Below are 14,232 nucleotides of genomic sequence, written 5' to 3'. Positions count from 1 at the left end.
CGTTCATGCTGGTAAACTATCTAGATCTAATCTAAATTGTGATGTTTATAGCTACATGCATACAAAATATTATTTGAAATAAATAACAATTTAATTGTCTGTATTTAGTCAGGAACCAGAGTTGTATTACACAGTATTAGGTTGAATGGGATTGTAAAATAGTAGCTAGCTAGCCAGATATTTAGACAGAACATGGATTGTGTTAAATGAGATTTTTATCATCGTTTTTAAGGCTGCGTTATGTACAGCCTATCATAAATAAATACGCACGAATAGGCCGGTCTTTCATTCTGTATCACATATATCATGATAAAACCATGGTAACTGAAAAACGTACTTTTCACTTCCCAAAGACTTCGCGCTGGTCTCAGAATTCCACCTTTTCTCTGTCTTCTGCACATAGCAATTCTGTTGTGTTGTGAATGGATTTGCAGCATTTCTGAAGTTGCACCGGGTTGTGTTGTCATTTTGATGGATGTGCTTTGTGTATTTGCTGCACTTTTGTGAAATGTATCGCATGTGTTGTCATTTTGATGAGTATGCTTTATGGATTTGCAGTGCGATGGGTCTTCCCGGCAACCATAGTGTGTGTGGAGTGTGAATCAAGCTCCAACTTTGCTAAACTGAAAATGTAAATAAAAGCTCACTTGGGCTTTATGTAGTATTCTTTAGAAAGGCTGTTCTTTCGTCACGTTTTCGATTAAGCGCGCATGCTTAAGCACAAATGCATTTCCATACCGATGACTTCTTGGAAATGTAATTGAACTCCAAAGGGACCGCATGCTTTATCCTATTTTATATAAAGCAGAACTGAATCGCAGATTGATGCCTACTGTGTTTTACAATGTCACCTCACGTTCTCCACTGGTCAATGCAGGAACATGGTTAAATATTTTCATCAATGTTTTGCATATACATGAATGCTTGATTTATGTCTGCCATAACCTACATGAAACAATTTTAAAGCTACATTTACCAAAGTCTGTACAGTTTTCCCCAACTAATACGTATATGTAGTACTATCTAAAATATTTTGTAGATATATAGAATAACAGCAAAACCTACTGGAAGCTACACCTAGTTGAGTGGCACAAAAGAAGTGAAAGACCTGACATTATTCTTAAATCTCATTGTTTCTGGATTTACAGAGTAGTCACAGGTGAACAGCCTCCAACAGAAAACATGACATCCATCCTGCTGGAAAGAACAAACACAAAGGTGCTTGACATGAGTAGAGATTTCAGATTCTCACAAAATTCTCACAAACTGCTTTTAAACTTGTTATATTTGCATTCTTTTCAGATGGTAATGCTACAAGTTTGCTGTATATGACCTTTGTCTTTTTCTTTTCTTTAATTCTCTTCCCTTAGATATATAGTTTTATTCATGGAACATTATGGGCTGATTAAGAAGGTGTGGTTCTTCACAGTCAAGCATTTCCTCATACTGAGCTTGGGTGCTGTGTGTGCTGAGTGTTGAGCAAAACTTGGCTGGCCACTGCAGGTGTGTACAGGGAAGGAGAGTGAGCTGAGTTTGATCCCAGTGATGAGTCCCTGTCGGGCCTGCGGGGCTGCCTGTAACTCTGGCCCTCATCTATCACTGTGCTCGGGAGCTCTGCTGCAGGTGTGGACAGTGCAAGGCAGATGAGCTGCACACCCATGTGCACATATCTGTTATGTACATTCAAGTACTTTACACAGACAGTGTGCTGCAAATATGTTTTCATAAAAATCAGCACTCATTGCATCACACAGCATGCAGAAAAGGAGAAGGATGTTCAGGCACTGCATGTCATTTGTCATACAGAGAAATGGAACTAAGGTTTACACTGGCACTTGTGCAAAATTGCTACATTATTTAAACTTTAGACTGTATGTGTGTGTAATGTTCATAGTAGCCTTGACTTTCAATTTCTGCTTTAGAATCTGAACAAAGAATGACATTATTTTAATATGTTGGCAAGTAAAATGTTTTACTTTGTGATATTTATTACCTGTTGTAATGTTTTAGACCAGTTCTCTCTCCAGAGAGATTAAGGCAACATTCTGATAAATTGAACACAGACATCAAGCAGAAAACTGAGGGGTCCAGTGGGAGAATGGAGACTCTGTTGTTATGGCTCTCAGGAACAGGCTGTTGGAACATGTCGTAACTGACGTATGTGTGTGTGTATTTGTATGTAAGCAGATACAGTGTTTCATTGTCCTACTCAGTGTGTCTTTTCCACATTGTCCAAAAGCCAAAATGGGATTTTCTAGGGTAAGATTGACAAGGTTTGATTAAACACAGTGAATTAGTTGTCTGATTACTTTAGCCGTAAACAGGATTATCTCTGTCTTACTACTTCTTTATAAAGAGAAACCTTTACCTTCCAGAACAGTGGCAGTCAGTCAAATGCAGTGGTAGCTCTGTGGTTAAGGTACATGACTAGTAATCAGAAGGTTGCCATTTGAAGTCCCACCACTGACAGGTTACTGTGTTTGGGCCCCTGAGCAAGACCCTTAAAGCTCAGTTGCCCTGTAAAACATCCTGATGTTCTTTAATGGTGAATGTCCCTGTGGCTTAAGTTTTTTTTACACTCTTTTCTTGACACATTACAGTTTTTGTAGCTGTTAGCCATCTATATGGCTATGTATGGAACTTAGTTTTAAATCACTTTCCTGTTTGTGTGCCAACCTGCGCTCAGGCATGAAAGTAGTTGTGTCCATTCGTGTGCCCAACAATCAACCACCCCCATGTTACCTGATCTGATGAGTCGGCCGACTTAGCTGCTGCTCAGAGATCTGATGAATCCCTGACACGTTGCTTTAAGTTAGTTGACAGGGAAAACAAACCGACGGGTTAATCGGAGCACGTATTTCATTTGAGATGGTGTTTTATTAAGGACATGGGTTCAGTCTGACTTTGATGAGAAGTGTAACTTTGTAGCCCAGGTAGTTCTTCCTGCGTCATACCAATCACACATATTATCACTAGCCCATGACCATCCCCTGTCTGGACACCTAGGTATCAGGGAAAAACCACTCTACAACATTTCTTTTGGCCATCGATTAGGAGTGATGTTAGACACTGTCATTCATGCCATACATGCCAGTTGGTCAGAAAACCAAATCAGGTCATTCCGTCCGCTGCTCTGTGCCCCATTCCTGTGCCCCATTGGTGAGCCCTTTGAAAGGGTGTTGGTTGATTATGTGGGCCCTTTGCCAAATTCCCGTTCTGGTAATTGCTACCTATTGACTATAATGTGTGCTACTACCAGGTACCTCGAGGCTATTTCCCTTTGATCCCTAAAATCCAAAACAGTAAGCAGAGCTGTAATTAAGTTCTGCACTACCTTTGGATTGCCCAAAGTTATACAATCCAACCAAGGCACAAACTTGACGTCACACCTGTTCTCCCAGGTGACATGTGAACTTGATATACAGCACCAATTCTTCAGTGCTTACCACCCCAATTCCCAAGGTGCTCTGGAGTGTGTTCACCAAACATTAATGAATATGTTGAGAACATACTGTTTTTAAAATGGATAAAGACGCATGAGGGAGTTCCTCTGTTGTTATTTGCAATCTGCGACTCTATACACAAGTCTATGGGTGTCACAAACACCAGGACAAAGGTAGACATAGATCCAAATGCGAGAGTTTATTAGAGTAAACAAACATGTAGGGGTTACGTTGAGAGTTGGTAGGATTGGTGTTGGAAGCTGGGAGATCATGATGCAAAGGAGTTGTCAGTCCAATCCAAGGTTGAAACCGGTAGGCAGAGTCCAGAGTGATCCAAAGGGCTAGGAGCAAGGCGTAGTCTAGGACGGAAGCAGGTAGGTAGCCAGGAATCGCAACTGGGGAATAGAACACTTGGTATACATCTGAGTGGAGCAATACATCGCAAGGTGGACTAGGAAAATGGAAGGCTATAAAGGAAACAGATGAGAGCAACAGGTGCCATCTATCAGTACTCAGGAGAGGGCGATCTATGCCTGGGTGTGGTAAGACTATTGGGCTGGGTTGAATCTGTCACAATCGGATACAGTCCAAAAATATTATTATGTGGACGTGCCGTATGTGGCCCTCTTCAAGTTTTGTCAAACCTTGTGTCTGCTCCTACTGTGTGCAGCAGTGGTGGCTCAGTGGTTAAGGTACTTTCCTTGTAATTGTAAGGTTGCTGGTTCAAGATGCCACTGTTGGGCCCCTGGGCAAGTAAATTATACAACCCTCCTAACTTTTGAGCCCTAGTCTAGGAAAAACATTCTTGGTTTATACCACAATTGGATTGTGACACCCTAAAAATGGTAGTAAATTAAACGTTAGAGACCTAAGTGCATTTTAGAAAGTTTTGTTGGTTAAATGCCTATTGAAAACAATCTGTTATTTTAGACTTTGAAAACTAATATCTCAGGAATGGTAGCACCTAGAATCAAGTGGTTTTTTGCATTAGAAAGATGTCAATCTCCTCTACAATCATTCCTATAGAGAACAGAGAGGGAGATAACTGAGAATCGAAAATGTATGAATAAAATAGACTCTTCCATAGCTAACAAACAGATCGGTCGAGGGAGCACTGATTGTAGAAGCCTGGCTGTTCTGGGACCTTGTGGAAGGTGAGGAGGCAGTCCGCTATTGGTGTAACCCCCCCCCCCCCCCCCCCCCCCCCGCCCGCCCATGGAGTCCAAAGCAGTAGAAGCTTGATATCTTTCTGAAAATTAACATTTGAATTGTAGGAAATCTCTCCATCTCAGAGGAGGGTGCCTAGTGTTTGAAAGGCCAAAACATCCAATGATTCTGAGGTACACTACTGATGACGTGTCCTACAAATTCCCCATACATTAACTAAAACGACCCTTTGACCCAAACCCCTAAGCACAATAATGTGACTCCCTAAAGCACATTTCACAGGCACATGGAGAGAGATACACCTGGCAAACCCCTTAATCACTAATATTGGGGGAGTAAAATAAAAGCCCCATGCAGGGCAGTACATTTCTCTTGTTTCCCCAACACATATAGATAACCGGCTCGATGTGTAAACACCAAACCTAAGACTGACCCCTGACCCAAACCAATGCAAAACCTAATACACAAATACATAAATTCCAACATGAATTAAAAAATAAATCTATAAAAGACCCAGACAGTCCAGAGAACATACCTGGGTCATATTATCTTAAAATGCCTGCATTGCAGCCTGCCTCAGTAACAATAGTTGTTGTCTTATTCAGTGAAAACTGAATCATAGGAAAACAGTAATCAAAGGAAACAATAGCAGTGCTTAACAAGCGCCAGCCAGTGCCTCACCCTTGGCTTCTTGCTCATCCACGGCAACTGGGGTGAGGGTTGCCATTGTAAATTCACAAAATCTAAACCTGCCAGAGCCTTCAGACCAAGCACATGAGGCAGGGTCCACAGGGGGCCTTTGTAGAGCAGACTGGTTGGGGGATGTCTGTGGGCTCAGCTGGTCCGTCTGCAGCTGCCAGAGCAGCTCCTCGTTGGTTCGGCTCAGATACTTCTTTTCGCTAACCACTTTCTTCGGGTACTCCTGTAGGTTAGCGATCTACTCCGCCAACCGCTTGAGGGCAGAAGAGATGTGGTGTGATGTGTAGCCTGCTGTTAAAGGCTACAGGTATAGTACATCTGTGAAGCTAACAGAGCTTATGATATGAAGCCTTATAGAGGTTATTTGGAATGCTCTCATTCAATCAACCCTAACAAAACCCTTACAAACTTTCATGAACTCATTTGAATAACACTAACATACCTTAAGAACTTTCCTAGAATCTTTTAGGATGTTCTGAACAGATAATCCCTTAAAGGTTTAAAGGGGTCTCCCTTAAAGGTCTTAGTCCTGCTCATACCACATGCTGATGTGTGTAGAGATGTAGAGACCTGGATTTGGCCACATGCAGGTCTTTCCTCACCTTTGGTGCTGCATTCTACTGCAGGAGAACCAGAACATGCTTCTCCACACGCGCGCGCGCACACACACACACACACACACACACACACACACACACACACACACACACACAGAGGGGCACACATATACACAGATACAGATTCTGTTTAATTTCTTCACATCTGCAGACTAGAGTATGCTGATATACACATGTATATGTTTTATGATGAGCCAACTGCAACTTAAAACATACATAGGGTATAGTGTTAAACCAGGTACTACATACAGAGTATATAGTTTTACCAGATGATCGTGCTGATCTTGGATCTCCTGGTTCTCCAGAGCCACTTTCAGACTCTTAATGTCCTCCTCTATGGGCTGGTATCACTCACTCTCACTCTCACTCACACACAACAATGGAAAGGTGGGAATGTGTACTGAATGTGTACTGACGCTATAAGTGAAAGGTGGAGGTACTGGTGGATGTGTACTGACACTATAAGGGATCTCTACCTGCAGTGACAGTCTGAGCTTCTCAAGATCTTCCTCCATAGATTTATTCTCCTGTTCATAGGCCATCTTCAAATCTGCCAGAGCAAGTATAATTACTACTGGATATATAAAACATACTATATATACTACTATACATAGAACATATATTAGTATCACTTTTACTATCTCCTTAAGGCTAACATTCATTATAAGCTATGTTAGCATTCTTGCATTTCCATAGGACTGTAATGGCCTGAGTGCCGCAGGGCAAGGAGCAGGATGCAGACAGACATTTATTGAAAAACACAGAAGACAATGGCACTCACACATAACATAAATGGTAAACATGAATACACAGACAACTAACATGAACTTTGACAAAGGCACTGTGAACACAAACACTAACGATCAATAACTGACAACCCTGCACACACCAGCAGGGGGTTTAAATACATATAGACGCACAACACTAAACCATGTGCAGGTGTGTGCTAACAAGGAGGGCGTGGCTACAAACAAGACAACAACAAAGACTTCCCACTGCACGCGGCGGGCTGAACCACGTGACTAGTGGGGAGCGGAGCAGTCCATGACAAGGACTTACTCTTGGTGGATCTGTTGTGCTCCTCCTCCTGCTGTTTCTGCAGGAGCTCTGTCTCCTCCTGCTGCTCATGCTGCAGTATCTCCTGCAGAACCTGGAGCTTCTTCTGCTTCTGCACCCTCAGCTCCTTCAGCTGCTCCAACAAACGATTCTCCAACTCTTGCTTCTCACACCGGAAACACTCAAATCAAGCCACAGGCCCCGCTACCGACAGAACCACACACACAGAAAGACAAACAGATGGACACAGACAGACAGACATTTAAAATTAGAGAGCGAGATAGTGGAGAAATAAATTGATGTTATTCGGTGACCACATTTATAAAACTGTGTGGATTCCAGAGTTAAAGTGTATGTATTCTACACAAATAACAGGAAATGGCATATACCCCCCCCAAAAAAAATTCGATTTCTAAAACCTTGAGTATGAATTATTGTGAGAGAGGTGACAACACAGAGCAAAAGACAAAAAAGGAATTTAACTGCAGGTGTGAGTGGCAGTACCAGCAACTGCAGGTTGAGTGGCATTATATTTACATTTACCCTCCACATCCTTTGTCTGTATATTCATTCTTGATGCCTCCAGCACACCATCTCCAGAAACGGCTCATTTTTTCTGTCCTCTTCAGTCTTTCCACAGACTGATCTGTAAAGGTGTTCATGGGACTCCCTATATGTGTGATATTAGGCCACAGGAAATATGGGGTTCTAAAGTTCCAAGAGTGTAGATGAGTTATTTTTCTCTGAATTTCCTAATTTCATTGCTGCTATAGCAACAACTGGCAATGCAAACAGTTGTCATTAAAACAGTGAATCTAACAGGTTCCTCAGCCTTGATTGATTAACCATGTATGGCTTACCACCGGAAACTGTGATATATATATAACATCCCAAAGTGTACTTAATTCTGAGTAAAATCTAACTAGCCTCATTACTACTGAACTATGAGGGGCCGATTAGGGAGAAATCAGGGAAACACTTGCACACACGCACACTACTTGCGCATATATAGTAAATACTTTCACATACATATGAAACATGAAATATGAAAATAAATATGAAAGCACATACATACTACTTACATTTGTGTATAATAATTTAAACTTGCATATACACACTTGCACATTTAATCACTGGTGCATAAAAATTGAGCTGCGCTATGCTTGTGCGTGTGGCTGTGTCTGTAAAACAATTTTCAGTTGGCTGCACACTTCTAATGTAAAGTAAGAAACATGGTCAACACAATTCAGATTATTCCGTGAAAAGTGTTATTGGCCCAATAACTGTCTCCACTTTGTTTCAGTAAAGGGAACTCCAGTGTCAGCCTACTGCAAATGTACTTTCTATTCAGTGATAGAAAACTCAGAACCTCGGAGAGAGCAAGTTCAGTTCTGCAGAATCTGACCTGCTGCTGTGATGAGAACAGTAATAAGAAAACTGCCTGCAACTGTTTTAAGCACCAGCATTTATTTTTCAGAACAAAAAACCCTTTGAGAACAGAAACAAAAGCAGCAATGTAGCACCTTATAATTCAAAGGGAAGTGTGTTTGCCGTACGTGTAATATACGTGTGATTTATGTATGTGCTGTATGTGTGCCGTAGGTGTGTTGTATGTGTGCTGTATGTGTGCTGTATGTGTTTGATATACGTGTGCCGTACATGTGCTGTACGTGTGTTATTTGTGTGTGTGACGTATGTGTGACGCATGTGTGTTATAAACGTGTGTGCTGTACATGCGTGTTGTGTATGCGTGTGTGTATCTGTGGCTCTCACAACCCCCTCAACTCCAGTCTGGTTAACAACAAACTGTTTTCTTTTGTCATTTCAGAATCTTGAATGATGTTTGAACCATTCAGGTAGTTTGATGAACAGCGAGCTGAAGATGAAGGTGTACCAGATGAACTCCTGGCAGGCTCACAGTGGCACGCAGACGTCCCGTCGCCAGCGTCCGGCCCGTGTGAGGCCGCGAGCGTTTGGAGCGCCGCACAGGCCCTCTACTCACTGGCGGCTTTTTCCGCCTTCTTTTTTTTCTCCTTCTTCTTCTCCTTTTTTTTCTCCTTCTTCTTCATTTTCTTCTCTTTTTTCTTTTTCTTTTTCTCGCTCTTGGTAGATTCTCCGCCCTCCTGTTTACGACCCTTGTCCTCACCCGTCTTTTTGCTGTCCCGCCCGTGCGAGGAAAACGAGGGTGGGCTCTTCTTGTCCTTCGGACGCTTCCTGTCTGGACTGCGCTCGCCAGGCTCTTGTTCTCGATGGCTGCGTGACTCTGCAGGCCTGGCGTCCCTGGACAGGGGTCTCTCTCCATCCCGTGGTAGCGGTGCAGGGTGCTGGCCAGGCTGGGGCTCTCCGCACTTCTTACTGTCCTTATGTCGTTTGGGCTGTTCCTGCACGGCCTTCTGAAGAGAGAGGAGAGATACTGAACACGTGAGAGCTCTGCTCCGCCCACCATCTTAATCCAGCCATCCAACCATCTTAAACCAGACATCTCCAAGCCTCCTCCTACACAGTCTGCTTGTCCTACTCACCCTACTAACACTAGCCACCATAGTCACCCTTGCTCTCATGCCCTGGATCCCTGGGGTAAAGCATTTTATACTATAGCTCCATCATTCACATTTATTCATTTAGCACCTGTATTTCTCCAGAGTAACCTACAGGCTTAGGGTTGTACTGGCTGAGACAAAAACAGCACAAGCAGCCCATTGTTATGTGAGTCAGCCTGTGAGTCATGGAGGTCAGCCCTGTTGGAGCTGTTCTGGAAAGAGAAAACATTACAAGCACATGTCTCATGTCGTAGTGGAGTGGGAAGCAGCTCATCTGGGGTCAGACCTTCTGCATGGGGTCCCGTTCGTGGCAGGCGCCGTGTCCTTCGGCACTAGTCAGGTCCCCGAAGAACTCCTCACACCGCTGGCAAAAGAAACCAATCACTGGGATCAAGTCTCCCGATCCTGCCATGGTAACATGGATGGACGTTATCAAAGCTCAACAAAGAAATGCCTTGCATTATGTATTAGCTGACACAAACACTTTTAAAAGTCTTACAGAATGTTTGAATCTGGTTATCAAATGCGTCTTATGCCTGCAGCACAAAAATATTGGTACCACATTGGTACTTCTTCGATATTAGAATGACGGCCATTTCCTGCCCATATAATCAAATAGCTCATGTTTCCTTTTCCATTCTACTCAGCAGTCACAGGGGTTTTCATGGCATGGCTATTAGCAATGTTGCTATCCACATGATCCATAAACACTGTCTGTATTTATGCTTTATTTTGCTGATACAGACAGATTAGCATCAATGTATGTGAAGTTACATTACTCTCATTCGTGTGTGTGTGTGTGTGTGTGTGTGTGTGTGTGTGTGTGTGTGTGTGTGTGTGTGTGTTTGTGTGTGTGTGTATATGTGTGTGTGTGTGTGTGTGTGTGTTTGTGTTTGTGTGTTTGTGTGTGTGTGTGTGTGTGTGTGTGTTTGTGTGTGTGTGTGTGTGTACACACCCTCCTGCTTGAGCAGTCCCTCCAGCTCCTTCACCAGGTACTCCTTCCGCTTCATGTGGATCTGTTTCTCTCTCCTCTCCTTCTCGTCACGCCGCTAAACGCACACACACACACACAACTGTGGTGTCAGCACAGTCGAGCAAATCATATATATCGGTGCATTTAGTTTTCTAAAAGAAAAATACACACAAAACACCATCAAAGACCAAAACCACCAGGGCATTAGGGGAGCTGGAGAAAAGACCAGCAGAACATTGGCTGCACTTCTCCAAGTGTGACCAGGCCGGGAAGAGGCCTTACCCTCTCTGTGCGGTCAGAGTCCCTGTGGGAATGGCTGCTTCCAGAACGATTACTCCGGCTGTCCTCAGACTTGGGTGCTGAAAAAACCAGACAATCCGGACTTGTAAGAGACATTGATGCTTCCAAACCATTTAAGGGTTTCAGTGAGTCCCAAATGAAAATCTGATACAAATATATGAGTTTTTACACAGCTATCATTAGCTAAATATCCACATTCATATTACAACGTACTTCAACACAAGACTTTTGTGTATTTATAATGTGAATTATAACCTGAACTTTCCTAACAAAATTTGATACTGAAGGCACATTACTCACCTTGATTATACAGATTCAAAAATATTTGAATCCATTTATTTCATTTTCTTCACTTAATATTCTTAACCAACATTAGTTCATTTTGTTTTACCTCCTATATACAAGTGTAATATGCTTAAATAAGTGGGGCATGTGTGTCTACGGGAGTGTGGCTGTATCTCATTACGGGTTTGCTACCTTTAGACACAGACAGCATGGTCTCCAGGGCCGGCCTGAGGATCGCTAGCCCCGCAGTGGGCGGAGCCCCTCTCTGCTCCGCCTGCTTCTGTTTCAGCCTAGCTGCCATTTTACTGATGTCTGCCATGCCCAGGTTCAACCCGATGGTCTTGAGCAGGTTCTTTACCTTCTCGCACTCCTCCGTGGTGACCCTGGTGGGGTCTAAGGCCAAAGGCTGCCGGCTGGACACGGCTTGAACCTGGGGCTCCTGAAACCCTGGGCCCTGGTTCAGGACTGTCTTACTGAGATATGGAGACTCTGCTGAAGAAAGCAGACTTTCCATGGGGGATTGCAAAGGCCTGCTCTGGGCTAAGGGTACAGTGACAGCCTGGGGCTTCGTCTTCCCTTCTTCTTCTCCATAAAGGAATTCCTCCTCATCCTCAATGCTTGGAAACATGGGCTTGACCTCCAGCTGCTGGCTGGGGTCGTCCCAGGACAGGATCCGAGCGAAAGAACTGCCGCCCCCACTGACCCGCTCGTGAGGAAGGAGAGTACTTTGGGCAAAGTCAGAGAGTGCTTCGGGTTCCCATAGCTTCTGTGGGAGTTCTGCAAGCTTCTGCAAGCTTTCCGCCACAGGTTGACTTTCCTGCTTTACTTGCACTTCATCCAAGATCTGTTAAAGTAAATAAACAAATAAATATTTACCATATCAAGTGATGAGTAAGTAGGGATCAGCAATATAATTACACTTATGAAAAGATTCAACATTTAAAAAAAAAAATCACAATAGAAAAATTAAATTTCAGGAATGGAGATCATGGGCTTCACGGTAAAGAAAATGGAAAAGAGAGGTAGGACAGAATATGGGCCTTCACATCAATGTTAGACAAAGACTTTTGGGAAAGAGAAAAAAATTCTCTCTTATTATTGTATATTAATAAAAGATAGCATGTTTTGGACTCTTCTATGGCATTGTATGATGCTGAGATTTAAACAGTAAGGAGTTCTAACAGCAAATCATGGAACAGCTCACACAATAAGAAGACAAAACCTTTGTTGATGAATATATGTACAAATCTTTCCAATGAACAAAATAATCAGAATTGAATGTGTGTTTGACCATATATTGGGCTACACTCCAGAAATCATTACCTGGTTCCTCAATAGGGCGCTCTTCACCACAGAAAGATGCTGCTCAAGGTCCTTGCTCTGCAGGACGTGTTTCAGGCCCTGGAGCAGGTCTGGTGGGCTCCCTCGGCCACTTGTGCTGGCACCGCTGTGGCTGGATTCTTTGGTACTCCAGTGAGGGTCCTTTCTGGTGTCAGATCGTGGCTGGCTCTTACTCCTCACCACAGTCCTGCCACGGCTGCGGCTGCGGCTCTGGGCACGACTCTTTGCCCTCAGACGGCTTCTGCCACGACTCCGGCTCCGACTTCGACTACTTCCTCGGCTCTGGCCCCGACTCTGGCTCCTGCTCCAGTGCCGGCTCTTACTGCGAGTGTGGCTTCTCGCTCGGCTTTTGCTCCGCGTACTGGAGCCGGCATCCCTAATATCGTCATCCTCCCTTCTGGAACACTTTTCAGTGGACAGTTCGAGTCTGTCTTGGGCTTCCAGGATTCTTAGGAATTCTTCTGCTTTTTTCCTGTAAAAATATATCCAAGAGATTTCTTCAAACTGATTCTGACTCAGGAATAATAAACTACATCCTAAAGCACAGTGAGCAGCATGAGAATGTAGCTGTTAGAACAAATAACAGTTACACATTACTTACCTTTACTATTAACAGTATTGTGTACAGTTTATAGTGTGGGTTTATTGTATGTACTAGATAGTTTCACTGTTGTCTGTATTTCTTGTATTTGCACTGTTGTGTCATTTTAAATGTATCACCATATCCTGGAGAAACTACATGATGTTCTTCAGTCAGCATGTCTGAAGTGAGAAGGGATGACAAAGTCGATTTTGGTGACAAACATTAACAGGAATTAATTCGGCAAAACACCATGAAGTGTGCAAACCCATTCGCTAGCACCTCAGTGATTTAAAGAGTTGCACACTTCCTGGAACTCTGCCTACCACACATACCAAGCATTAGCCTCTGCCTACCACACATACCAAGCATTAGCCTCTGCCTACCACACAACTAACAGATCACACATCACTTAGTGACTACGGCTGGGTACCTCACGTCCAAGCTCTGCAGGTCTGTCTGTGGAGTGCTCCATCCCTGGGCTGGATGACTGTGCTGAAACTGCTTTGGTGGGGCTACCTGGTAAAACATTAAGTGTGAAAATGCCCTTATTTCACACCCATTATTCTCTTCCTATACACTATTTTATGGTTTGATAACTACACTTTTTTTTCCTTTTGTGTCGTGCGCTGTTTTGAAAATAATGATATTAACTGATGCTGTGTTATGCTCTTTAGCAAGAAGGGGTACTTCACTATCCTAGCTAGCCAGGTTCAATTACTGGAGCTGTCAACTACGGTTGGTTTTCTTTACATCGAAAGTAATCAAAGTGACTAGGAGGTGAACAGGTACACCGGATAGATACACCGGACAGACACACTGGAAGAAGAGAACGCAGTAAGACCAAGTGAGTAGAGACTCGTCACCTCGTAAAATGCATCTGTTTTCGGCAGTGTGGGGCGACCCTGCGGGGCGGGCGGGTGTCCGGGAAGGGAGCTGGAGAAGGCAGGAGGAGCGAGGGCGGCCCGGTACGGGGGAAAGGCGGCACGGTTAAAGGGGAAAGGCGCTCCGCCGGGCTGACCATACGGCTGCGGGAAACGGGCTCGGTGGTAGTCCGGGGTCGACGCTCCGCGATGCATTTTGAAAGCTAGCTGCTTCGGAACAACACTGTTCGGTAGTACAGCAGCACAGTTGCTTATCTCACTAAGCAGTGAAGTATACAGCTAGCAGGCTAGTGCCAGCCTAGCTTTCCGTGCTTGGCCCATACCGTTACACATACATACACACACAC

General features: G+C 43.8%; 1 protein-coding gene across 1 annotated transcript; it reads right to left on the bottom strand.

The window, feature by feature from the left end:
* Positions 1-8,430: 8,430 nt before the first annotated feature.
* si:ch211-195b21.5 (uncharacterized) lies at positions 8,431-14,231 on the bottom strand. The gene is made up of 8 exons (XM_035532929.2): positions 13,868-14,231; positions 13,435-13,520; positions 12,404-12,893; positions 11,273-11,924; positions 10,778-10,854; positions 10,478-10,571; positions 9,809-9,927; positions 8,431-9,375 (listed from the first exon to the last, which is right to left on the bottom strand). The coding sequence occupies exons 1-8, from the start codon at positions 14,078-14,080 to the stop codon at positions 8,977-8,979; spliced, it is 2,130 nt and encodes a 709-aa protein (XP_035388822.1). The 5' UTR covers positions 14,081-14,231; the 3' UTR covers positions 8,431-8,976.
* Position 14,232: the final 1 nt, after the last annotated feature.

The sequence above is a fragment of the Electrophorus electricus genome, chromosome 10 (genome assembly GCF_041902795.1).
Source record: "Electrophorus electricus isolate QZ-2024a chromosome 10, ASM4190279v1, whole genome shotgun sequence".
In the NCBI taxonomy this organism is placed as follows: Eukaryota; Metazoa; Chordata; class Actinopteri; order Gymnotiformes; family Gymnotidae; genus Electrophorus; species Electrophorus electricus.
This window is presented reverse-complemented; position numbering and strand designations above follow the sequence as displayed.

What these genes read in the sequence shown, in the direction of transcription:
- si:ch211-195b21.5 (XM_035532929.2), bottom strand. Translation starts at nt 14,080, where the DNA reads ATGCATCGCGGAGCGTCGACCCCGGACTACCACCGAGCCCGTTTCCCG. An exon ending in AAACAGATGCATTTTACGAG is followed by an intron (nt 13,521 to 13,867) that starts GTGACGAGTCTC and finishes ATGTTTTACCAG; the next exon opens with GTAGCCCCACCAAAGCAGTT. An exon ending in CTGCAGAGCTTGGACGTGAG is followed by an intron (nt 12,894 to 13,434) that starts GTACCCAGCCGT and finishes ATATTTTTACAG; the next exon opens with GAAAAAAGCAGAAGAATTCC.